General features: G+C 39.5%; 1 protein-coding gene across 4 annotated transcripts in view; it reads right to left on the bottom strand.

The window, feature by feature from the left end:
- Positions 1-25,813, bottom strand: part of DDX10 (DEAD-box helicase 10) — a 629,111-nt gene that overhangs the window by 429,654 nt on the left and 173,644 nt on the right. For all 4 annotated transcript variants that reach the window (XM_045482716.1, XM_045482720.1, XM_045482717.1 and 1 more), the window contains exon 16: positions 25,751-25,807. In XM_045482716.1, coding sequence (XP_045338672.1) covers positions 25,751-25,807 — 57 coding nt within the window. The remainder of the gene's footprint in view (positions 1-25,750; positions 25,808-25,813) is intronic.

Here is a 25,813-nt window from a genome sequence, read left to right as displayed (position 1 = left end):
AACTCGCGAGTCAATCAGGAAGTCACTGGGTAGACTGTGACTATCATTTTTCAAAAAGGAAATAGAGAAAATTCTAAGTATATGACACATGGTTAAGTTTAAGTATTGTTTTGTGAAATTTCCCTTTCAATGTTGTGAGTACATGATACTGGGTAGGAATGTAAAATGCGTTTCTTGCCTGAGGGTCCCGGCAGCCAAGTGTGGAAAAGTCCACAGCGACCCACTCGCTCTCCTGCAACCGTACTTCATCATCTTCCGTCATCTGGCCATTCTCATCACGTTCCTTGCGCCCAGACTGCCCTTCTACCTAAACTCTCTGGGACTCCTTTCCTTATCTGAAAACTAGAGGTGACACAAATAGCCATCTCCCAGTGCTGCTATGATCGCAGATGAAAATCCTTTGGTATTAGGTATTAAATGAGATGAAGCACCACAAGACTTTCTCTGCCTTTTCTTCTTTTCTGACTGCAAGCCCATATGACAAGGTAAAGTATCAACAGACTTAAGCTGGAGGCAAAAGAAAAATGAACCCAGTGGATACCAAGCTGTAATATCTATCAAGTTAGGAGCTGCCTATTGCCTTGTGTGCGAAACTACTATTCATGTGAAAGAGGCCTTTAAGTCAAACCATATATGGAGGCTGCCTGAAGAAAGAATACAACTTAGTATTTACCTGATGTCTGAAGGCAAAAATTACAGCCATCAGTTCAGGAACAGAGTGGTGCCCTCTGGGTCTACTGAGATTCCTGAGGGCCCTCTATCCCTACACCACAGTCTTTCAATCATGAGGTCTGTCTTACCAGTAGTTTTTCTATTCATGTTCCTTGCTGTGAGGTATCTCATTTCACTGACGAAACAGGGCAGTGTCCTTTAAGAAACTACTTTGCTGTCTAACTTCCGTAGCTTCATAACTCACAAAACCAGGTTTGTTAGAAGTGTGGCTACAACGCCAATCTGTGTGTAGAGGGCACAGGCCTTTTCTGGAGGCAGAACGCACAGGCTAAGCGCCCGGGGGCTGGGCCTTCTACACTGACCACAGGCTTTTTGATCACTCCTCGCTCTTGACAATGGTGGTCAAATTTCAAACAAGTGGGAAACTGTATCAGAGGTAACATTAGGTTTCAATTTTTAAAATTATCTGTTTAAATGTATACGAAACCCACCCGAAGTGAAGAATCAAATGAAGTTTCGGCTCATTCTTCAAAGTTCCAACTTTCTGCTCAAACTATTCAATCTACATATATGCAAAAATACTAAAACATGAGCTGTATTCATAAACACATGTCTGCTCTCAACTCTCCATGGCTCTCTGCCACCCACTACTAAAGCCCATTCTACTTGCTGGAATATTCAAGGCCCTCTATTTCCAGCCTCAACATGTACGGCTCCCCACTTGGAGAACCTCTATCCCACCCCAAGACAATTCTGTTGGTAACAACTTGTGACTTAACGTTCCCCTGCTTCTGTTTCATGCCAGCTTAGCACATTCAACCCCACTTAGCGTCAGTATAGTATTTCCATGGTACATTACAATTAACAGACTTTTAGGAACATTTATCCTGATTTATTGCTCCAAATGGCCCTCTTCCTGGGATGCTCTCTTTTTTGAATCCTGCAAGTCAGAAATAACCTCTCCAACTTCTAAACGTTTGCACCTTGTATCAATCAAGAGTGGGTCTGCCACTATAATCATGTCCAGTATTTTATCTCTTTCACTAGATCTGCCTCCTAGAACAGAAGTTAAAATGCAGGATTTGAGACTCAGTCACTTACTGAATGTTAGTCCTAGGGCAAATATATTTAATTTCTGTAAACTGTAGGTCCCTCATCTCTCAAAGTACCTATTTAGAGTACTAAATAAACTGCCTAAATAAATAGCCCAGTGTGTGGTAAACGACAGTTTACTACTGGCTATTAAAAGTGGCCCCTGTTCCTGACCTTTACACTCCTTAAAGCCGTCAGTTGTGAGAGGTGCCAAATTTAGGAAACCTCAGGGCAATGTGACTAACGTGACCCTTCTCTTGCAGTCTCCCCACGCTCCCACTTCAGCCATCAAGACGTGACAATTCTGTTCTTGACTATCACGAATAAAATGTCCTTTCCTTATTATTCTTATACTCACTGTGATACGCGGGCCATCATTATTACTTAACACCTCAACTCCTGAAATGGTCTCCTGATTTCCTAAGCTGTCCTAGCCCTGCAATCTAACCACGCAATGGCAAATACAATTAATCCTGATAAGACAGATCATAATGATATTCTAATCATCAAGCCATGTCTGTTTTCAATTCTCTTCTTATTTTATCTCTCTCTCTGTCTGTAGCATTTAACACTTTTAACCAGGCCCTTCTTTCAATTCTCTCTTTATACTTTCTAGACCCACAGACCAATTTTCCTTCCTCTCCTCTGATCTTTCCGATACTATGTTCTCAATGGCCCTGACTGCTTTTCATCTGCCTGCCCTACAAAGGCTGCTGTTTCAAGGATCTGTCACCTGCAGCGTGCTCTCTCTCTCTCTCTCTCTCTCATCCACTCTCTGGAGTCACACTGCACTGGAATCCAGAATCACTATAGACAAGGAGGTATGCAACGTTCCTGTGCTGAAATTTCTTCATCTGTTAAATGGGGATGATAATATCATTACCTATAACTTCAAGGGCTGAAGTTCATACACTAAAATATTTTTTTTTTTTAATCCATGGAAAGCACAATATAAAATGCTTCATTTCTTCCCCTTTGGCTTTGAGCATTGTATATGGACATACCTCACAAAACTACTTGTCTGTCACAGCATTCATTACACCATACTACTTACAAATGTTTTCCATTACATTTATAGTTCCTCAAGGGCAGCTTAATTCTGTCTTGGAATTATGTTGGAACACACATAGTAGGCACTCAAGAAATAGGTGTGAAATAAGCCAATGAATTTCTAGGGACATGATACCAATGAAGCTACACCCCTCCACAAAACCTTTAATTTACCACACCCCCAAAAGTCTCCAGAATCAGGCCAAATCTTTAGGCATTCAAGATCCTCTCTGAGCCACCAACTTTCTCCAGCTCTAGCCCTTGTCATTCCACTTTATGCCAGTAAAAACTGACAGTCCCTCTCAAATCATTCTCTTCCCCAGAGGCCCCAGGAACACCAGTCAAACCTCTTATACTGGAATGGTTGCAATCTCTTGCTGTATTTCTATCAGTGCGGAAGATGCTACACAGAATAGACAACACACCTGCAAGCATTATGTGGGAAGGTCAGAAAGGACCTAAAAATAATAGAGAATAATCTATCAACTCCTGAATTTAAAAGGACATCAGAATTATAGAGCTGAAAGGGGCCAAGCAGAACATCCAGTACAGAACACTTGAAGGAAGTTGAGAAATTTGCTCAAGGCCACACTGTGATCTACTGGCAGCGCAGAACTCAGGCTCACGGCCCACCGGGTCCTCTAGGTCAGCACTGATTCCACCTAACAAACCAGGGCCACTTCCTCCCAGTATGGTCGCCTGCAGGACCCTCGCTCTCCTCCAGTGAGCTGAACAGACACAGGACTCCAATGTACACGTCACGGAGACGCCAACTCCTGGCAGTCCTTTCTTTTACAAGGTTCTGAGCAACATAGCTTCATACTCTCCTTTCCTTACACCCAGAACTGAGGCTGTTCATTAGGTTTCAAGGCAAGAACAACAGGAGATTCTTCTCTGATGCCAACCTGCACACTGAGGGAGAACTAGAGCTCGTCGAGCTGGGTTACAGATGGACTCAAGGGACTAAGCTTACATTTATGCATGTGTTTCTAGCAGACATTCTGCCAGAGTGGCATAAGCCAAACCAAAACTGGAAAAGGCTTAGCAGCTCAGGGTTTTATGCAAGTACAAAAATGTGTATCTGACTTTAGACCACTGTCTCTTAAAGCAGTGGTGGCCGTACCTTCATTATATACATATATCGCCTTCATTACACACATCTGTACCACATGAACGCATGCAAGTCAGCCCCTTCCCCAGAGTTTCCGATGGGAAGAGGGTGAGGAAGAGCTAGGTACGTGTATTTTGAGACATCTTTCAGTGATCTGGATTCAACACACTCCAGTCTTGATCAAACTACTGGTGTAGACCTTAGGTAATTCAGAACAAGTCTGCTAAAAAGGAAACACTAATAATGCTGACAACAATGGCTGACATTCTTTACACATTTCTTATCCTCACAAGAAACCTGGAAGGCTGAAAATGCAGACAACGACACTGTTGTTATTCTACAGAAGAGGAAACAGGCTCAGGGAAAGACGGCTGCTGTGGAGTCCACAGCTTACTGGCAAGAACTGATCCTGGGTCTTCTATTTCCAAACCTCATGCTCTCTGGCAAGAATTCTAACAAAAGGACAGTTCAAGATAAAAATCTAACCTTAAGCTCAAAATCTATGCTCTAACACTACTGATGAACTCACAATGCAGACTGTACTATCATTCACTCTTAGTTTTCTCTTTTATTTAAATAGAACTCAATATTTTTCTTTTTCTTTCACTTTGTTATCTTCAAAGGAACAACACAAAAATACCATGTGTCAGCTATACTGAGAAGGGCAAAAATCTCAGGGTTGGATGGATGCCAGGAGACAGCAATCAACAGCAGTCATGTTTAGAATTTAGATAAGAATCATGTTAAAACCAATTCAGTGAGGCTGATGCCCTATGAAATATACTTTCTTGTTTCCAAAGAAAACTGCACTAATGTAAATAAATGGGTAAGCTTGAGAGTGTATATCATTTCCAATCGAAGGAAATGAGATGATTTTATGAAATAAAAATCAAATGTGTCTGTAGTAAGGAGGAAAATTGATGTACACAGCTGAAAACCAAGATGGGTAAAATAAAACAAGTGATCTTAGTTCTAGCAGTGATTACAGTCCGAAGACAGACAAAACAGTATGATTCTTGATAAAGGAACTTTGGGATCACGAATACACTATTTCTCCAGCATTCTCAGAGCTTAACATTTGACTTGGAATTGCAAGAGATTTGTTCCCTCAAGTAAGATAAAATGAAGCTACAAAAGGAGCCTACTCCGTCCTTTAACTCTTACCACTGGACCAGGTACATGACAGATGCAGAGTAAGCACCTGTCAAATGATATTTATCTATAGATGGTGAAAGTAAGGGAGAGAACACTTAATTCACATAAGATGTGCATGGAAAGTACTATATTTGAATAACCAGATTCTACAGCAACAATATAAACCAAATGAAAAAATCTACTCATGGGAAGATAAAATCACGTCTTTGATTAAATAATCCCTCAAGTTCTGAATATTTTTCTATTTCTGTGGTTATGTATTTATTTCAATTTATGAAGTTACAATAGTACACAGAGGGACCATTCATGCCAATGTCCATTTCATCACTCTTGTGTTCACTGTTTTAAACAAAGTCCAATTTCAAGAGCTCTGAGGTTCCCCTCAGCTGTAAGAAATAGGAGAGAACTGGACCACATTCCAAGGCCACCAAAATGCGGAACAATTTTAGTGGAGAAACGGGAAAATTCTTTGGGGTGGCGAGGAGGTTAAAGGTGTCTGAATGGCACAATGATTACTATGCCCCTTGTAGAAAACATACATTTTTCTTTTTAATTTGCATGGAAGTCAAAATATTATTTTCTCATTTTGGAGATTTTATGAGTTTTAGGAGGTAAAACATAATACTTCTTGGAACAAGGATATTTAAAAAGGAAATGTGTTATCTGAGGGATATACATTATTAACTTTCTTTCATAGCTGTCATAAAACATGGATGACTCGAGGGACTAAGACTCCTAATAGCTCTGGAGTTAAAGAGTTACCCATAATACCCTATAAATTCCTAAATCCACAAATTAAAACCTGTAGACTGAAAGCACATATAAAGATCTAGCCTACCACTTCATTTTTCAAAAGAACCTTTTTAAAGTATGACCTATATCCAGGAAAGTACAACAAACTGTAGGCATATAGCTTGATGAAATTTCATAAAGAGAATACCCCCATGCATCTACCAGCCAAAGCAAGAAATCAGAACGCTCCCAAGTTTTCCAGTAGCCCCCTCATACTTGTTTTCTCGGTAATAATCTCCTCTTTTCCCCAAGGTAATACCGCTATCTTGACTCTTATCCCAAATGCTGGTTTTACTTTAAAACAAACAGATACATTGGGAAGATAACGTCACATATGTAGCATTCATGCCAAAAAAATGCATAACCTGCTTCCAAACCCAAGGAAACATCATACAAATTCAAATTGAGGGACCTTCTGCAAAACAGCTCATGGGGACTCTATAAAACGGATGCAGACTCTCCAAAAATGTCAGGGTCATAAAATACATAGAAGAGGCTAGAAAACGGTTCTGAATTAAAGACGAGACAACCAGGAGTTAAGATGGTGGAGTTGAAGGGATCCTGAGCTTGTCCTGTCCCTCAAACACAACCAGATCAACGTGAAACGATTTGAGGATAAACAGAACAATCTGGATCTGAGGAAAATCGATCTGAGGATAAACAGAACAATCAGCATAATTTGAGGGAGATTATGTGAGAGGTATGCAGTGCAAAGAGGTGAACTGGAGGGGAGAAAAGCCACAGTGCTGCAGATGGATAGGAGACCATTCTGCAAAGAGGAGAAAGAGAGGGGGAGACTAAGCAGTATGCTGGGTTCGCACAAGAAAAGCAATTCCCCCTGAAAGCAGCTAGAGAGAAAGCGTGAAAACACATGCAGGGGACTGCACAGTAAAACTGCTCTCCAAAACCACTGACAGGGAAAAAAGAGAGGGTTTCAGCACTGCCAGTTTTTTATAAAAAACAGTAGAATGCAGTCTGAAATTTTGGAGGTCAGCGCCTAAAGGTGCTCCCGGGGAGGAAGCAGGGTGGAGACTCATGAGTGGGCAGAACCCTGGGTCCCACCGGGAAAAGCCATTCTCCTGCTTAGAGTGCGTTTGGCAGAGGCAACAGGAACTCTCTGCGGGCAGAAGACACAGCAGGCGCCATATAGCGCTACACAGCGCCAGAGGAACAAAGCCACTGACTGGGGGCAGCACACCTTACACCCGCTGTGTGTTATGATTTACCATAAACCCTGAGCCACTGTCACCAGGCAGTTGCACAAACATTTCGTGAGACAAGCCAATACTTGCCACAGCTCCAGAGACCCTCCCCTACAGGATCAGCAGATGTCCCAGCCACAGAGGTCTCTGAAGTTGTGAAACACAGCCATGCCTGAGATCAAACTCTGGAGGGAGGTACCACCTGGCAGGTGGACAACTCGGACACATACAGGGTGAAGGTAGGGAGCTGATGGGAAGCCAGGGATACAGGAGGGGTGACTGATCGAGTGCAAGGGTACAAACTTCCCGTTTTGGAGACTAAAACTAAAGAGCACGGTGCATCCATTTTCACCATTAGCTCACCAACACTGATCAACCCCAGTGAGGTAAACATCTCCACCAAGCAGAGCGAAACCTTTACACCAAGTCCCGCCCCCTTGTGCCCTCCAACCACATCTCCACTAGGGCAAGTCAGCCTGAGAAGCAGGGCAATAGGCTCCTCCCCCAGAAGACCAGCACAAATCCCTTCCAGGAGCTTAACCTATGGACCACAGACTGCTGCAATGCTCCAGCTCTCGGAGAAACTGGATCTAGCGTCCTTTGGGTTTTTTATTTGTTTGTTTTTGCTTCTAGTTTTGTTTGTTTCTGATGTTTTTCTTGGATACAGAAAGCAAATTTTTTTATTTTATTTATTTTTTAACTTTTTCTACTTTTCCTTTTTTCTATCAATCTTTTCTCAACAAGCAGACCAAAACACACCTAGGTAATCTAGCCTTTACTTGATTTTTCTTTTTAATTTTTTAATTATTATTTTTTTTCCCCTCCAAAATGACAAGATGGAGGAACTCAACCCCAAAACAAGGCACAGGAAGAAATGATGGCCAGGGATTTCATCAATACAGATATTTAATCGATACAAGATGTCCGAACTAGAATTGAAAACAACCATGTTAAGGATTCTAGCTGGGTTTGAGAAAAGCATAGAAGACACTAGAGAATCCATTATTTCAGAGATAAAAGAGCTAAAATCTATTCAAGCCAAAATTAAAAATGCTATTTACTAAGATGCAAACACAAACGGATGCCATAATAACAAAGATGAACAAAACAGAGGAACAAATTAGTGACAGAGAAGATAAAATTATAAAAAATAATGAAGCTGAAAAGAAGACGGAAGCAAAAGTAATTCATCACAAAGGAAGACTTAGGGAACTCAGTGACTTACTACAACAGAATAACATTCATATCATCGGAGTCCCAGAAGATGAAGAGAGAGAAAAAGGGGCAGAAGGTTTATCTCAGCAAATTATAGCTGAAAACTTCCCTAACCTGGGGAAGGACACAGACATCAAAATCCAAGAAGCAAAGGGAGCTCCTACTGAATTCAACAAAAGCCAGCCAGTGCCAAAGCGTATCACAGTCAAATTCACAAAATGCACAGAGAAGGAAAGAATCCTGACAGCTGCAAGAGAAAAAAATCCTTAACCTACAAGCGAAGACAGATCAGGTTCACAAAGATCTATCCACAGACACCTGGCAAGCCAGAAGGGAGTGGCAGGATACATTCAATGTGCTGAATGGGCAAAATATGCAGCCAAGAATGTTCTATCCAGCAAGGCTGTTATTCAGAAGTTTACCAGACAAACAAAAACAAAAACTAAAACTAAAGGAGTTTGTGGCCACTAAGCCAGCCCTGCAAGAAATATTAAAGTGGACCCTTTGAGTGGGGGGAGAAAAAAAAAAAGACCAAAAAAAACAAAAACTAGAAAAGAACAGAGAACATCATGAGAAACACCAACTCTACAGGTAACACAATGGCACTAAGCTCATATCTTTCAATAATCACCCTGAATGTAAATGGACTAAATGCTCCAATCAAAAAACAGAAGAGCAAAATGGATTAAAAAAAAAAAAAAAGACCTATCTATATGGTACTTATAAGAGACTCATTTTAAACCTAAAATACCTGCAGATCGAAAGTGAGAAGGTGGAGAAACATCTACCATGCTAATGGATGCCAAAAGAAAGCTAGAGTAGCCATACCTTTATGAGACAAACTAAACTTTAAAACAAAGACCGTAACAAGAGACAAAGAAGGGCATTATATCATAATTAAGGGGTCTATCCATCAAAAAGATCTAACGAGTTTAAATGTTATGCCACCAACTTAGAAGCATCCAAATATATAAATAAATTAATAACAAGCATAAAGAAACTCACTGATAATAACAGAATAACAGTAGGGGATTTTACTTTAACATCCCACTGAAAGCAATGGACAGATAATCTAAGCAGAAAACCAACAAGGAAACAATGGCTTTGAATGACACACTGGACTGGATGAACTTAACAGATACATTCAGAACATTTCATCCTAACGCAGCAGAGTACACATTCTTGTTGAGTGCATGTGGAACATTCTCCAGATGAGATCTGGGTCACAAATCAGCCCTCAAAAAGGAGAAAAAGACTGAAGCATGTTTTCAGACCACAAGACTATGAAACTTGAAGTCTCAAGAAACCACAAGAAAAAATCTGGAAAGACCATAAATAATTGGAGGTTAAAGAACATCCTACTAAAGAATGAAATTAAAGAAGAAATTAAAAAGTACATGGATGCAAATGAAAATGAAAACACAACAGTACAAAACTTTTGAGATGCAGCAAAGGCATAAGAGGGAATACAGGCCTACTTTAGGAAGCAAGAAAGGTCTCAAGTAGGTAACCTAAACTTACACCTAGATTAATGGAATTAACTAGGTTAATTAACTTAATTAAGGTTAACTAATACTTAATTAACACTAGCTTAAATTCCTAGAAACACACAAACAACCAAAACTTAAACAGGAAGAAACAGAAAATGTGAACAGACCCATAACCAGCAAAGAAAGTGAGACAATCATCAAAGATCTTCGAATGAGGGGTGCCTGGGTGGCTCAGTTGGTTGAGCTTCCGACTTCAGCTCAGGTCACGATCTCACAGTTTGTGGGTTCGAGCCCCATGTCAGGCTCTGTGCTGACAGCTCAGAGCCTGGAGCCTGCTTTGGATTCTGTCTCCCTCTCTCTCTCTCCCTCCCCCACTTGTGTTCTGCCTCTCTCTCAAAAAGAAATAAACATTTAAAAAAAAGATCTCCGAACCAACAAAAATCTAGGGTCAGATGGCTTCCCAGGGGAATTTTACCAGATAATGAAAGCAGAGTTAATACCTATTCTTCTCAAACTGTTCCAAAAAGTAGAAATGAAAGGAAAACATCCAAACTCATTCTAGGAGGCCAGCATTACCTTGACCAAAACCAGACAAAGACCCCACCTCACTAAGAGGAGGAAATGGAGGCCAATATCCATGATGAACATGAATGCAAAAATTCTCAAGATACTGGCAAATCGAATTCAACAGCACATTAAAAGAATTATTCACCACTATCAAATGGGATTTATACTTGGGCTGTAGGCTCCTTCAATATTTGCAATCAATCAACATGATACACCACATTAATGAACAGAAGGATAAGAACCGTATGATCCTCTCAACAGATGCAGAAAGAGAACTAACAAAATATAACATCTACTCTTGACAAAAACCCTCAACAAATTGGGATAGATGAAACATAAGTCAACATCATTAAGGCCACATACTTAAGACCCACGGCTGATATCATCCTCAATGGGGAAAAACTGAGAACCTTTCCCCTACAGTCAGGAATAAGACAAGGATGTCTACTCTCACCATTACCATTTAACATAGTACTAGAAGTCTCAGCCTCAGCAATCAGATGATAACAACAACAACAAAATAAAAGTCATCCAAATCAGCAAGGAAGACAAACTTTCACTACTTGCAGATGACATGATACTCTGTAGAAAACTGGAAAGACTCCAAAAAACTGCGAGAACTAATACATAAATTCAGCAAAGTCACAGGATATAAAATCAATGTGCAGAAATCTGTTGCATTTCTATACACCAAAAACGAAGCAGCGGAAAAAGAAATGAAGGAATTGATCCCATTTGCAACCGCACAAAAAACAATGAAATACCTAGGAATAAAATTAGCCAGAGAGGTAAAAGATCTATACTCTGAAAACTATAGAACACTTGTGAAAAAAACCAAAAAGGACACAAAGAAATGAAAAATCATTCCATGCTCATAGATGGGAAGAACAAACACTGTTGAAATGCCTATACAACCCAAAGCAATCTACACATTTAATTCAATATCCATCAAAATACCACGAGCATTTTCAGAGAGCTAGAAAAAAAATCCTAAAATCTGTATGGTATCACAAAAGACCCCAAATAGCCAAAGAAATACTGAAAAAGAAAAAGCAAAACTGGAGGCATTACAATTCCAGATTTTAAGCTATATTATAAAGTTGTAGTCATCAAGACAGTATGGTACTGGCACAAAAACAGACACATAGATTAATGGAACACAAAAGAAAACCCAGAAATGGACCCACAACTATGGTCAACTAATCTTTGAAAATACAAGAAAGAATATCCAATGGAAAAAACACAGTCTCTTCAACAAATACTGTTGGGCAAACTGGATGGCAACATGGAGAAAAATGAAAATGGACTACTTTCTTACACCATATACAAAAATAAACACAAAATGGATGAAAGACTTAGATGTGAGATAGGAAACCATCAACATCTTAGAGGAGAACACAGGCAGCAACATCTTGGACCTTGGCAACTTCTCACTAGACACACTGCCAGAGGCAAGGGAAACAAAGCAAGAATGAACTACTGGGGCTTCATCAAGATAAAAAGCACAACAACAAAATTAACAAAACTAAAAGGCAGACTACAAAATGGGAAAAGACAAATCACAGATCTGATAAAGGGTTAGTATCCAAATTCTAGAAATAACTTAGCAAACTCAACACTCAAAACACAAATAATCCAATTAAGAAATGGGCAGAGGGGCACCTGGGTGGCTCAGCTGGTTAAGCATTGAACTTCAGCTCAGGTCATGATCTCACGATTTGTGGGTTCGAGCCCCGCAGGGGGCTCTGTGCTGACAGCTCAGAGCCTGGAACTTCCGTTTGTCTCCCTCTCTCTCTGCCCTTCCCCGCTCATACTCTGTCTCTCTATATATATCAAAAATAAACATAAAAGAAAATTAAAAAAAAAAAAAAAAGAAATGGGCAGAAGACATGAATAGACACTTTTCCAAACAAGACATCCAGATGACTAACAGACACATGAAAAGATGCTCAACATCATTCATCATTAGGGAAATACAAATCAAAACCATGAGGAGATACCACCTCACACCTGTCAGAATAGCTAAAATTAACAACACAAGAAACAACAAGTGTAGGCAAGGACACAGAGAAAGGGGAACCCTCTTACACTGTTGGTGGGAATGTAAACTGGTGCAACCACCGTGGAAAACAGTATAGAGGTTTCTCAAAAAGTAAAAAATAGAACTACCCTACAACCCAGCAATTGCACTACTAAGTATTTACCCAAAGGATACAAAAATACAGATTTGAAGGGGTACATGTACCCCGATGTTTACAGCAGCATTATCAACAATAGCCAACCTATGGTGAGAGCCCAAATGTCCATCAACTGATGAGTGGATAAAGAAGATATGGCATAAATATGCAATGGAATATAACTCAGCCATCAAAAACAATGAAGTATCTTGCCATCTGCAAAACGTGGATGGAGACAGAGTGCACTATGCTAAGTCAGTCAGAGAAAGACAAATACCATGTAATTTCACTCACATGTGAAATTTAACAAACAAAATAGATGAACATATGGAAGGGCAGAAAAAAAGAGAGAGGGAAACAAACTATAAGAGACTCTTAACAATAGAGAACAAACTGAGGGTTGATGGAGGGAGGTGGGTGGGGGGATGGGCTAGACAGGTGATGAGCACTAAGGAAGGCACTTATGATGAACACTGGGTGTTGTATGTAAGGGATGAATCACTGAATTATACTCCTGAAACCAATATTGCACTGTATGTTAACTAGCTAGAAATTAAATAAGAATTTGAAAAAGAAAGCACAACAAAACAACTTGATATAAATGGGATACTATAGTATTTACTCCTTTGTGTCTGGCTTCTTTGGCTCAATATCCATGAAATTTGTCTTTGTTACTGCATGTACTAATAATTCATAATTACATAACATCTCATTATATCTACACACAGAATTTACATATTCTACAACTTGGGTTATTTCCCGAACATGAGGACAGTGAACAGTGCTGCTGTATGAGCATTTTGTAGTGGACGTCTCTGCATTCCTCCTGGGCATATACCTAAGAGTGCCAGTGTGGAGCTCCAGGTAGGCACACATCCAGCTTTGTAGACACGGCCAGACATCTCTCCCAAGGAGCTGCGCTATTAATCAGGAAAAGTAAAGCTTAGGGGATTACAGTGATTTTGTACCTAAATATACAGTGATCTAGGACAAGAACTAGAGATAAGTTCCAGGTTTCGTAATTTAGTATCACTCCCTCCTGAACATTGTAGATAATGCTCAAGGCAATCAGGCTGAGATTCATCAGTGTACAATCTAAAGGACAGAAGACCGATCAACTCTTCAATAGTGTCAGAAGACCTCTGTCTGTCAGGTCCTGAGACAGAAACCAGAAGGGTTTTTTAACCTACAAAATTAGGTATATGACCTTAACCAAGTCATTTACTTATGTAGTTTCTGTAGGAAAGATTTTTCAACTGTCAGATGACTGAATGCTTCCAATTATTACATAAGTTGATGAATCAAGGAGGGAAATCTAGATAAAAGCACCCTGAAGAGGATAAAACACTGTGATAGTACCGAAAATCTTTAACAACACCGTCAATGAAGAACAAATTCTAGAGTTCTCTTCAAGTCAAGAAATCTTTGGACCCTGTAATGTATATGTGTGTGTGTGTGTGTGTGTGTGTGTGTGTGTGTGTGTGTGTGTGTCAATAATAAAGAGTTACTAAGCTAAGGGAAAAATATCCCTGCATAAAACACTGCAGACACCTGACTACAATTTTACCCAAAGAAAGAAAATACAGCCAAGAGTAATTAGTTAATGTTGCTGGTAATAGTAACTGCAAGGATAATAATAATAAATTAGCTAATTAGAGCTGGATGGTTACAAAGCATTTCATATATATATAATTCTTTTAGAGGATGGCAGGGGGAAGGTGTCAGTGAGAAAAACAAGTTCTCAAGGCTATTTTCAGTATATTTGATTATCTCCAGGAACAAATTCTTCCAGCCACTAGTTTTTCTCTTTTGAATACTGCTTACAGCGCTCTCCAACACAAGTCTTCATGGCTTCAAGAAAGGGCTTACAGTAACCTTGGCTACTCTACAGCTCACACACACCATCATCCCCCAAAAGAGTTTTCCTTATTCACAAGAAAGCATTTTTTTATTCACTAATTTTATTTTATTATTATTTTTTAAAATATAATTTATTGTCAGGTTAGCTAACACACAGTGTATATAGTGTGCTCTTGGTTTCAGGGGTCGATTCCCGTGATTTATTGCTTACATACAATACATACAATCCTGTGATTTATTGCTTACACACAATACCCAGTGTTTATCCCAACAAGTGGCCTCCTTAATACCCATCACCCCCACTACCCCCATCAACCCTCAGCAGTTTGTTCTCTGTATTTAAGAGTCTCTTATGGTTTGCCTCCCTCTCTGTTGGACACTATTTTTCCCCTTCCCTTCCCCCATGGTCTTCTGTTAAATTTCTCAAGTTCCACATATGAGTGAAAACATAGGATATCTGTCTTTCTCTGACTGACTTATTTCACTTAGCGTAATACCCTCCCGTTCCATCCATGTTGTTGCACACAGGAGGATTTCATTCCTTCTCATTGAACAAGAAACTATTTCACATAGGACTAGTGGATATCATAAATACTTAAAAATTAGGAATTGGTTTTATTCCCTCACTGATCTCCAAAATCAGGAATGGTCTTTAGGAATTAGCACAGAACTTATTCCCATTTTCTTTTTCCTGTGTTTCATTTCATTTTTGTTTCTGTTATTCCCTTTTTCCAACTTCCTCATTTAAAAGACTGAGGACAACCTTCTTGTTAAGAAATACCAGGATCCTCTTCCTCCCTGTTCTCCCTGCCAGTAATTGTGTTAGATTCTGACTAAGTGTTACAAGTATGACTGACTCTGTTTACACACCATTCTGTTTATCTCCATCTCTTCTGATAAAAGAAGATATTTAACACCAAACTATGTGCAAGATGACAATTCTACATTTGGTGTGTCATTTAAGAAACAACAAGAAGGTACTATGAATTTAGTTAATACAAATTCATATTGTGATCATCTTAATAGCTTTTAGAATACTTTTAGGGGTGCCTGGGTGGCTCAGTCTGTTAAGTGTCTAACTCTTGATTTCAGCTCAGCAAATGAGTTAACAGTCCATGAGTTCGAGCCCTGCATCAGGCTTTGTGCTGACAATGCAGAGCCTGCTTGGGATTCTCTCTCTCCCCCTGACTGCCCCTCCCCTACTTGCACTGTCTCTGCCTCTCAAAATAAATAAATAAACTTTTAAAAAAAGAGTATTTTTATCAATTATATTACATATTACATACGTTAAACAATTATATATAATAAGTTACCTGCATCATATAATATATAGATTACAGATAATTTATTCTTGGGATAGCCAATGTTGGAAATTTATAAGAATTGGAAAAAATCTCTACTGATAACATGGAAAACCCACACAGATTCTTATACCACACTCGGAAAATCATTAAAATCAAGATTTATGGTAATTCTCTAGACCTGTCCTCAGTTTCTAGTATAAATGAAAGGATTCTGAGTTGTAAAGCAAAATCTTAACAAAAAAGGAGGAAAGGACCCACGTGCACTTCTTTCCCCAGTAATTTGGGATTTTTGTTTACTGTAAGAAATTATGATAGTATGAACTCCCAAAAGATAGTAATAGTTTTATTAACAGCCAATCAAAGTTATCATGCACATCATTAGTGAGTAGTAATACATATGAAAATAAAGGTCGATGATTCTAAGCATCAGCTTCCACAATCATAATGGCCACACATACATGTACACATGCTCACAAGAGTTTCTACAAAGTAGGGTATGTGTTAATGACCACACAATTACCAACTGACTACAAGGATTCAGATAAAGTTAACTTGTTCTGCTAGAGAAGATGTTCCTATAAACCACTAACTCAAATATATAAGTATCAAATTATCTCTAACTTGTGATTAAGCAGAATAAAGCACAACTGAGTATAAAGGGCATCACAGGGATTGACCTACTGTGTTTTGGTCCAAAGTGAAATCAAAGACCTCATGTACTGGAATTGAGCTAAATGACCACCCAAATGAGCAGAGTCCATCAGAGCATTTAATAATACAATGATTTACAAGACACAGAAAGGGATAATATATATACATACATATGCACATATATACCCACACATGTATATACACATATGTATGTGTAAGTAAGAGAGAGAGAGAGAGAGAGAGAGAGAGAGAGAGCGAGCACGAACACACGAGCTCTTTTTCTGGCACCTTATTCAAATGTGTTTTGAGTCTATTTTTCCCAAAATTGTATCTGCTTATAACATTTTATTTTACAAGTTTTATAAAAGAAACAACGTTCTTTAAAAAGTATTAAAAGAAATACCTGAATTAGTCATTAAAATTCTGTCTCGAATTAACCTGTTATTTATTTATTTATTTTTTTATTTATTTTTTTTTAAAGGTTTTGTTTTTTTATTATTTATTTATTTATTTATTTTTTTTTTTTTTTTTAACGTTGATTTATTTTTGGGACAGAGAGAGACAGAGCATGAACGGGGGAGGGGCAGAGAGAGAGGGAGACACAGAATTGGAAGCAGGCTCCAGGCTCTGAGCCATCAGCCCAGAGCCCGATGCGGGGCTCGAACTCACAAACCGTGAGATCGTGACCTGAGCCAAAGTCGGACGCTCAACCGACTGAGCCACCCAGGCGCCCCTAACCTGTTATTTATTGCATTGCAAGTTTAAAAGCAACAAGTCTGACTTGTCTGAAAATTTTGATCTTCTTCTCAAGGTTCACAGCTTGCACAGGATGGGTTTATGATCACCCTTCATCTTAACACCCACTGCACAACTCTCAGTGGTCACGAGTCAGGAGGTAGATACTGGCTTGCATCTGAGTCCTAGCTCTCTAACAGTCTAAGCATTTGAATTAGGTTCTAATTATTCAGGCAACCCATGTTCACAACCACCAAATACAATATTCACCATGACACTGCCAACAGTGAAGCTGTACCAGAATTGCTGTTCTATAACCTTGGTATAAGTTAATGGATTTGTTTGTAGTGGTGATGAATAAACGAGAAGGGGGAAGGAAGGAGCAGCAATCTGAAGAGCCCTGGGTGTCATGGGTGCATTCAGTCTGGCAAAAATTTAAATCAGTAGAGTACAACTCCACTCTATTCTATGGGTACAGTCTCTGTGTTTAAATTTTTTTTTTTTTAACATTTATTTATTTTTGAGACAGAGAGAGACAGAGCATGAATGGGGGAGGGGCAGAGAGAGAGGGAGACACAGAATCAGAAGCAGGCTCCAGGCTCTGAGCCATCAGCCTAGAGCCCGACGCGGGGCTTGAACTCACGGACTGCGAGATCGTGACCTGAGCTGAAGTCGGACGCTTAACCGACTGAGCCACCCAGGCGCCCCCAGTCTCTGTGTTTCAAGAAGGCTATGACTGACACAGCATTAACATGTAAATGCTAACTTTAAGAATGAATATACCTGCATTTCCTTACATATTCAATAAATATTTATAAGCATTTACTACCTGCCAGCTACTAGGAAAACTCTCAATTCCTCATCTCAAAGAGTTTACAGGTTAGCAATGAGAGTCAAAACCACCAAGAATTAAGGCAAAACAGTGTACAAAAAGGTAGTAGGGCAGAAAGAAATGCCTAACTTTGCCTGAAGGGGGCAGGACAGTCTTCAAAACAATCTTTTTAATGTTTATTTTTGACAGAGAGAGAGAGAGAGAGAGACAGAGTGTGAGCAGTGGAGGAGGACCAAAAGAGGGATACAGAATCTGAAGCAGGCTGCAGGCTCTGAGCTGTCACTAAAGAGCCTGATCCAGGGCTCGAACCCATGAACCATGAGATCATGAACTGAGCCGAAGTCGGACACTCAACCCACTGAGCCACCCAGGTGCCCCAGGACAGTCTTCAAAAAGGAAACAGTACCTAGAAGGAAGAAGCAGTGAAGGTGAGGACATCCCACGGAGAGGGGAAATTTGTATAAAAGAAGTAAAGGAGAATATGGCATGTTTAACTGATCTGCATGGCCAAAAATAATGGTAATCTACTTCATAACAGTTCATTCATATGAAAAGAGTTTATTACTGGGATTATGGTGATTTACAGAAACTAATAGGAAATTAACACTATTCTGTATCTGCCAATGATTATATATCTAACTGGTCTGTTTCTTAGTACCTACTGTAAGATGAACTAAATGTAGACACTAAGAGCAATTTCACGAGGAATCTGTTTACGTATAATTTCTGCTTTAGGTTTTAAGATTCTCATATGTGAATACTCTTCACTGCCTTGGAAATGAGGTGACCGTATGGCCCAGTGCTTAAGTATTAAGGCTTTGAAGTCCTGTGAAGTAGACAGGAGTCTAGGCTCTGCCATTATCCTAGCCATGTGATCTTGAGAAAGTTGCATAAACTTCCTGAGCCTCAACTTCCTCATTTACAAAATGAAGATAATAATACCAGTTAACTCACAGTGCTATTTGTGAAGATTAAAGCAGTAATGCACAAAGAGCATTTAATCACAGTACTTGTAACATTGCAGGCAGTCAATGAATGACAGCAGCCACTACTGTTATGCTTTACAATGTTCACAAAAATTGTACCCCAAACTCACGTTCCTATTACGATTCTTAGGCATGCTACAGGAAAAAGAAGGGATATTCTTTATAAAAATTGCTTGATATACTTAACACTGGTACTATTGAAACTTTCAATATTACTTGGGTTTCAGTCTTTAAAAAGTGTTGAGATTGTGACTGAGAGCATAGTGTCAATAACTTCCTTATTCCTGTGATACCTTAAATAAATCTAAGAAAATTCTAAACTACATGCATTGCTCTTTGTTATTTCCTATATTGTTATACTGGGGGAAGGGACTTTAAGGGAGAATGAAAAACACACACGTAAGCACCCAGAGACCTGGGGTCTGGCCAGGTTTTGTTGTTATTTAACTGTAAGATCTCGGAAGAATCACCTATTCATAAAAACTCTTCACTTCCTCACATGAAAAATAATGATTTGGAATAGAAGAGTCTGCTCTTCAAAGGTTTGTATTCTGAGATGAGGATAGGGAGGTGGGAATGGAGAGTAAGTGTTTACTGGGCACCGATTTTCATCCAGGCTGAGAAGGTTCTAGAAATGGGTACTGGTGGTGGTTGCACAGCAGTGTGAATACAATTGATGCCAAACATTACACTTAAAGATGGTTAAAAGAGTGAATCTTATGTGTATTTTATAGCAATAAAAAATATTTTAAAAGAATTTTTAAGTTTGTGCCTGTATCCCAGTAAGCCATTCACTCACCCATTCAGTCAGTCATCAAATATTTATTGAGAGCTCATCATGAAACAAGCACTGTGATGGAGACACCATGAACAAGACTTAGAGCTGAGCAGGAAGACACATACACAGACATGTATCCAAGTAAGTGCCATGAACCATCGGATGCTTTCTACAGGAGAATGGAGTGCAAGTTATAAAAGCAGAAGTCCATTTTACCTGAGGTGATCGGAAAAGTCCGCATAAAAGGGAGAACCCATAAGCTGAATCTTAAAAGAACACATGTATTCACCATGTGGAAGAGATCATAGCCAGCAGGATTCTTTCTCCCATACTTAACTTTAAATCTTCACGACTAGAGAACAATTCTCTGACAAGAAAACACTGAAACTATCTCTCAAGTGATCCAAGATAGTTAAAAGTTCAAATTTAGTAATCCCTTCTTCTTCATTACCAAGAAGGATAGAGAAATAGAGAGAGAGAGAGAGAGAAGGAGAGAGAAAGAGACAGAAGAGAAAGGAAAGGTAGGGAGGGGTGGGGAAGAGAGAAAAAGGAAGGGAGTAAAAAGAAAACAAGAGAATCATTATATTAATATTCCCACAAACCAAACCAACACTAGAATCACAGTAAAAGCTAAACTTCCTTGGGTATTCATTGTTCATTTAGGTAGATATTAATGGGAAAAAAGCATGTCATCTAAAAGACTCAGTGCTATTTATTTAAAAAGGAGAAGGACAGCATAATGGGTCTTATAATAGCACTAAAACAAGGTACTATTTGAGCAATTTGCCTAGAGAAACAGAATGACTCATTTAGGGCACCATTAAATAAGTGATTACATCAGAGCAGCAGAGGGCACCCTAGAAAGGTTCAAGTCCCTTCAGATGTGAGAGCAATTTACTTTCACAGAGGACCTTTGCTTTCTCTGGGAACTGGGACTATAAACAAACTTATGTTTCCATTATCTTGTTTTTAATTTTATCAAAAGTTCTTTGGTTTAAAATAAACTGACCCTCTAAAGCCCTTGAAATTCTAACTGTATTAAAAACAAAGAAATGGACCAGTAAAATTTCAATACTATGAAATGCCAGAAAAAAAAGGAGTGGGGGGGGGGTGGATGGAAGGTTTATATGAAATACACAGAATGAGGAGAAATTTTCCCCAAAGTTAAAATTTTTAATTTAGTGTCAGTCAATAAAACACTACCAAAAAGAAATAAAAACAAAGGCTTAGGACCTAGGAATGACCATTACCAACATTTATTAACTTGTATTAGTAGCTCTGTAAGGAAAGATAATCCTTTAAGACATGGGAGAAAACAAAAGAGTTATCCACGAATGTTGAGAAAGGCTGTGGATCCCTATCAGGAACTGCAGTGAGTACAATGCATACATTTTTGTTAGGTATCTCGGCTCAGATCAAGATTACATGGGAGCACGAAAATGTAAGCATGATTAAAAGTGACTATGTCATATACACCCTTCATTTTATATGTGGCAAGAAGAAGCCAGAAAGGGAAACGACATGTCAGGTGTCACCCAGCAACAATGGACACAGCCTACCTTCTAGTGTCAGTTCAGAGGTCTACCTTAACGCATCAGATTTGCTATTAGTCTTTTCTATGAACAGCTATTAGCCCACATATATAAATCAGGTTTCTTTTAAAGAAAAACAATATAAAATAAAAGGGGTAAAGAGTAACATACTGAAGCAGCATGGGGCAATAACAGTAACAGGATCCAGAGAGCTTGAGTAGACATACTATTTCTGCCACCAAGGAAGCCAGTGATGGGAGTAAGTCATTTACTTGCTGTTAGCCTTAATTTATTTGAGTACTGCTAAAATATTAAGTATATATTTAAGTAGAACCATTATTTCAAATAAAAGCTTAGTATACATGAAGAAAAACATGGAGCTGCTCTGACTGAAGTCAGAATGGTAGCCCAGAGTCCTGCCCCACATACCTCCAACAGACACCTAGGCTATTCGATGTACTACTTAAAACTCAAACTACTGGAGCAGGTCAGTGGAGGCCATCCTCTTAAATGTCATGAACCAAGAAAAGTCCAAAAAGATTTTGAAGGATTGACTTTGTCGAGCAATGATGATTCTTAAAATCATCATTATATTTCATAAATAAAAAGACAATCCAAAGCAAAAACAATAGAATGTTCTACCAAAGTGAATAAATGCAGCTTTGCTATGTGAAACTATCAGTGGCTAGAAAAAAAAAGATAATTATAGACCAAAAGATTAGAAAATCACTCCAGACCATCTCTCAGGTCTACTCATGTTCTAAAGTTATACAACTCCTATTTCTTTGCATCCTATGTCCTCAAAGAACTAACTGAGACCACCTGAGGTATCCAAAGAACTGTTTTCTAAGACTACTATTTGTTAAGCAAATAAGTAAAGTGTCCCAGGGTCACTAAAGTTAAAAAAAAAAAAAAAAAAAAAAGCAATAAAAACTAGAGAAAAATTAAGTATAAAACTTCACACTCATAGGGCATTTTAGTTATTTTAATAGAACTTTCCCCACACCTAAAAAATAACAACTACCAAAGCATGTGTAATAAACTCAAGCAACACCTAACTTTCCATTGTTTAAGTGCCTGTGAGCTATTTCCTACTCTTTATTCCTTCATCGTCATTGTTCAGTTTTATCAACCTCATACTTCTGTTTAATAAATTCTACTTTCTTTTCAAAAGCAGCATAGCACAGAGATATTTCCGAGGATCTATTTCTTCAAGTTTCAGCACTGTTGTACTTTTCTTTACGTTTCTGCATAATCACTGCAGACAATGGAGGTTAGTACAAGCACTTGTGACTATCAGAGTAACAGGAGGGAAGCTGAAGGAAGGGGTGAGGCTGCATTTCCAGGATTATGGAACCTCCCTGAACCTCAAGAGACATGTGGTCTATTGATCATTGCTACAACTGCTTGTTTCATCTCTTAGCTTAAAATTTCTAAGTTATAAGAACACACACATCCTGTCAAAGTAAAAAGTCCATTTTGCAGTTCAAATATTTCTCTGCTGAACAAAGTTTTGATACTCACAACACTTCCATACTCCAAATCATTAAGTACTGAGTTCCGAGAAAACCTCAAGAGTTTGAAGTTCATGTTTCTTTCCTACTCTTGGCACCACACATAACATTTTCTAGGCAAGTCGTACATCTGTCTTTTAACAAAGAGTTCCATCAGAATGCTGAGAGGTCCATTCCGACTGGGTTTCACTGCACTCCATCTTTCAAGCAACTTTTCCTAGTAATATTTTCTATGTCAGAAGAGAGAACCACCAACCATCATTTATAAAACTGAAACCACACATTATCATTAAGCTTTCACCTTTTTGGGAAATAAAGACAAATCCATTAATTTTGACTTGAATGCCTTTTTTTTGCCAATTAAAAAAATACGTATTCTGTCTTCTATGTTCCTCCTTGTATGGCATGGTATTTGCCAAATGGAGCGCAAAACCAGGCACAAAGAGCCATGGGCATCTCCCTTTCTCACACAGTCAGTGGCCTGCAGACTCTTCACAGAGCTCTGGCCAGGTGACACTACACGTCCTGGTACAGTAGGTCTGAGAAGACCACTTCCTCTCACCACTAAGGCATCGTCTAGATATCTTGCAGGCTGAGTAACTGAAAGATGCTCTAGCCTGAAGGTGAACAAAGGGCCTCAGAAGACAGAGCCACAAGTCACACAATGATTACATGGAAACATACTCAAGAGGGGATAAAATCTACTCTAACAATGACTCATCCATCATTTAAAGCACACGCACAAAGACAATAAGGAAATCTGGTAATTCACACCAGGCATTTCTTCTTAGACATTACAGAAGATAGGGCCATCACCCCTTTTTCCACCGTCTCTCTAAATTAGATCTTCTGGTTCTATTTCCAAAGGGCACCTGAAAAGCCACGAGAATCTCCATCCTGCCTCTTTCATTTGAAAAGAAGCAGGGCACAAAAAGGTTGACCCAAGCTAACTCCTCAGGCTCCGACGGTCAGCCTGAATCTGCCACCACTGCCAGCCCTTGCTGTCTCACAGGAACGCTGGAGGCCTGGCTACAAACAGCCGCTTGCCCCTCTGCTAGAATCACTCCTACAGGAGGCCTGCCGCCTCGGAGCACGCAGTCGAGGTCGTGAAAGGGAGGCAGTTCTACCACCCAGAGCGGGAGTGAAGCATACCCTCTGTCTACTGAGCACTTCTGGCTGGGCAGCAGAGCCATGGTGGCCACAGAGCCTCTTCTGTTTGTTTCCAGGATGAGCCTTACTGGTCAGACAGAAATGAGGTGTCTTCATTTCTTACCACATGCCAGGAAACAAACAGATGATGAACATTTAGGGGGGTAGAAAGTGGAAGGGTGGGCTGAGCTGGAGGAGTTCATTTTAGAGAACTGTCCCAATAGAAAAACCGAACTGACAGTGTTTCCAGCTTTATGCTTAGTTCCCCGCTGGCAAAGTACCAAATCCAAACGCATACACCAACTCCCCAAAAAATAAGAGGCACAAGAGGCAGGCCCACAGGTGAGAGCAACTTCTTATGACTTAAACCACTACAACAGGTGAAGCACACATTGTCAACAACAACAACAACAACAACAACAACAACAAAAACATTTTAGTAATATACACGAATATGTGTGAATCCACACAAAGGAAATACAGTAACCAAGCTTTCTTTTGGCTCCAGATTACATCTTTCATTTCATAATTTTATATGCAGAAAAGAGAGCTTCTCAGTGAAATAAAGTAAGTTTAGTTTTATGATGAACATGCAATATTCATAAATATCAAATGCTTTTGTTAGATTTAAAGTTTTCTTCTTAAATTTAAATTTTTCCCACGACAGCCCCTAAGATGTAATTTCTATGCTGTGACAGTTCACGTCTGCATTTTAAAAGCATATGCAGAATCCACCACCTGATTTCGCAGTCAGGCCACACACACAATGGCTCTCGTTTTCGGGCACGTCTGAAGACAGAGTGATATTTAATACTGAATATAAACAGTCTTTTCATCTTACTCTGCAGAGTAATTGCTTCCCACTTCAGAACTATAAAATGAGTTATCATCTCTGACTTGCTCTCTAAGTGCTATGGCCAGCATGGAAAAAATGACAAAGAATATTATGGGCTTACTCAAGGGAGTCAGATCTTTGCTAACTGCCAAGAGGAAATCATGGCTAGTCAGGCATAGCACAGTGAGATACGGCATGAGAAATAACATACGTTACTGGGTCCTGGTTCTAGCAAATCATTTGTGCTCAATGACCTCAGAATGTAGAAGCTGAACCATTCTCAGTGTCCAACACACCAGATAAAAACTACAGCTGCACATGGATGGTGTTCACAACAGTACGTACATAAGCGATACTGTGCTGTCTGTTTATAGGATACACTAAAGGTACCCGATACGGAGTGCTCTCCCCTAGCTTCTAGGAGTTGAAGTGAAGCAATCGGTGCTCTCAGAGTCATCTACTACGAAGCTGGGTCCACACAGCTGTCCGCCTGGTCAAAAGACGACAGAGTGTAAAATCCTGCCAAGCTTGGTCCACAAAGCCAACCTTCTCCCATATTTAATAGGCACAAAATAGAACGGGAAAAGGTGGCGGGAGCAGTAGGGCAAAAGCCAGCAAACAAATTATCTCATGCATTTTTCATCCTGCATCACAGAGGAAAGAAATAATTGGAGAAAGTAAATGACAAGGACACATGGACTTCTATCCAATTCGAACGTCATGATATACAGATAAATATAAAAATGCATATGGACAAGCAGAATATTTAAATCCCATTCGATGTTACCAACATTTTTCTCATAAAAAATATCAATCCTGGGGCGCCTGGGTGGCGCAGTCGGTTAAGCGTCCGACTTCAGCCAGGTCACGATCTCGCGGTCCATGAGTTCGAGCCCCGCGTCGGGCTCTGGGCTGATGGCTCAGAGCCTGGAGCCTGTTTCCGATTCTGTGTCTCCCTCTCTCTCTGCCCCTCCCCCGTTCATGCTCTGTCTCTCTCTGTCCCGAAAATAAATAAACGTTGAAAAAAAAAAAAAAAAATATCAATCCTTACCTTTGCTTGTCTCTTACTGGCTTCTCTTCTGGCTTCCCTTTCCTTCAGTCTTTTCTCCTACAA

This window comes from Leopardus geoffroyi, chromosome D1, assembly GCF_018350155.1.
Source record: "Leopardus geoffroyi isolate Oge1 chromosome D1, O.geoffroyi_Oge1_pat1.0, whole genome shotgun sequence".
Lineage (NCBI taxonomy): Eukaryota > Metazoa > Chordata > Mammalia > Carnivora > Felidae > Leopardus > Leopardus geoffroyi.
Note: the sequence above shows the minus strand (reverse complement) of the source record. Positions and strands in the feature narration are given on the sequence as shown.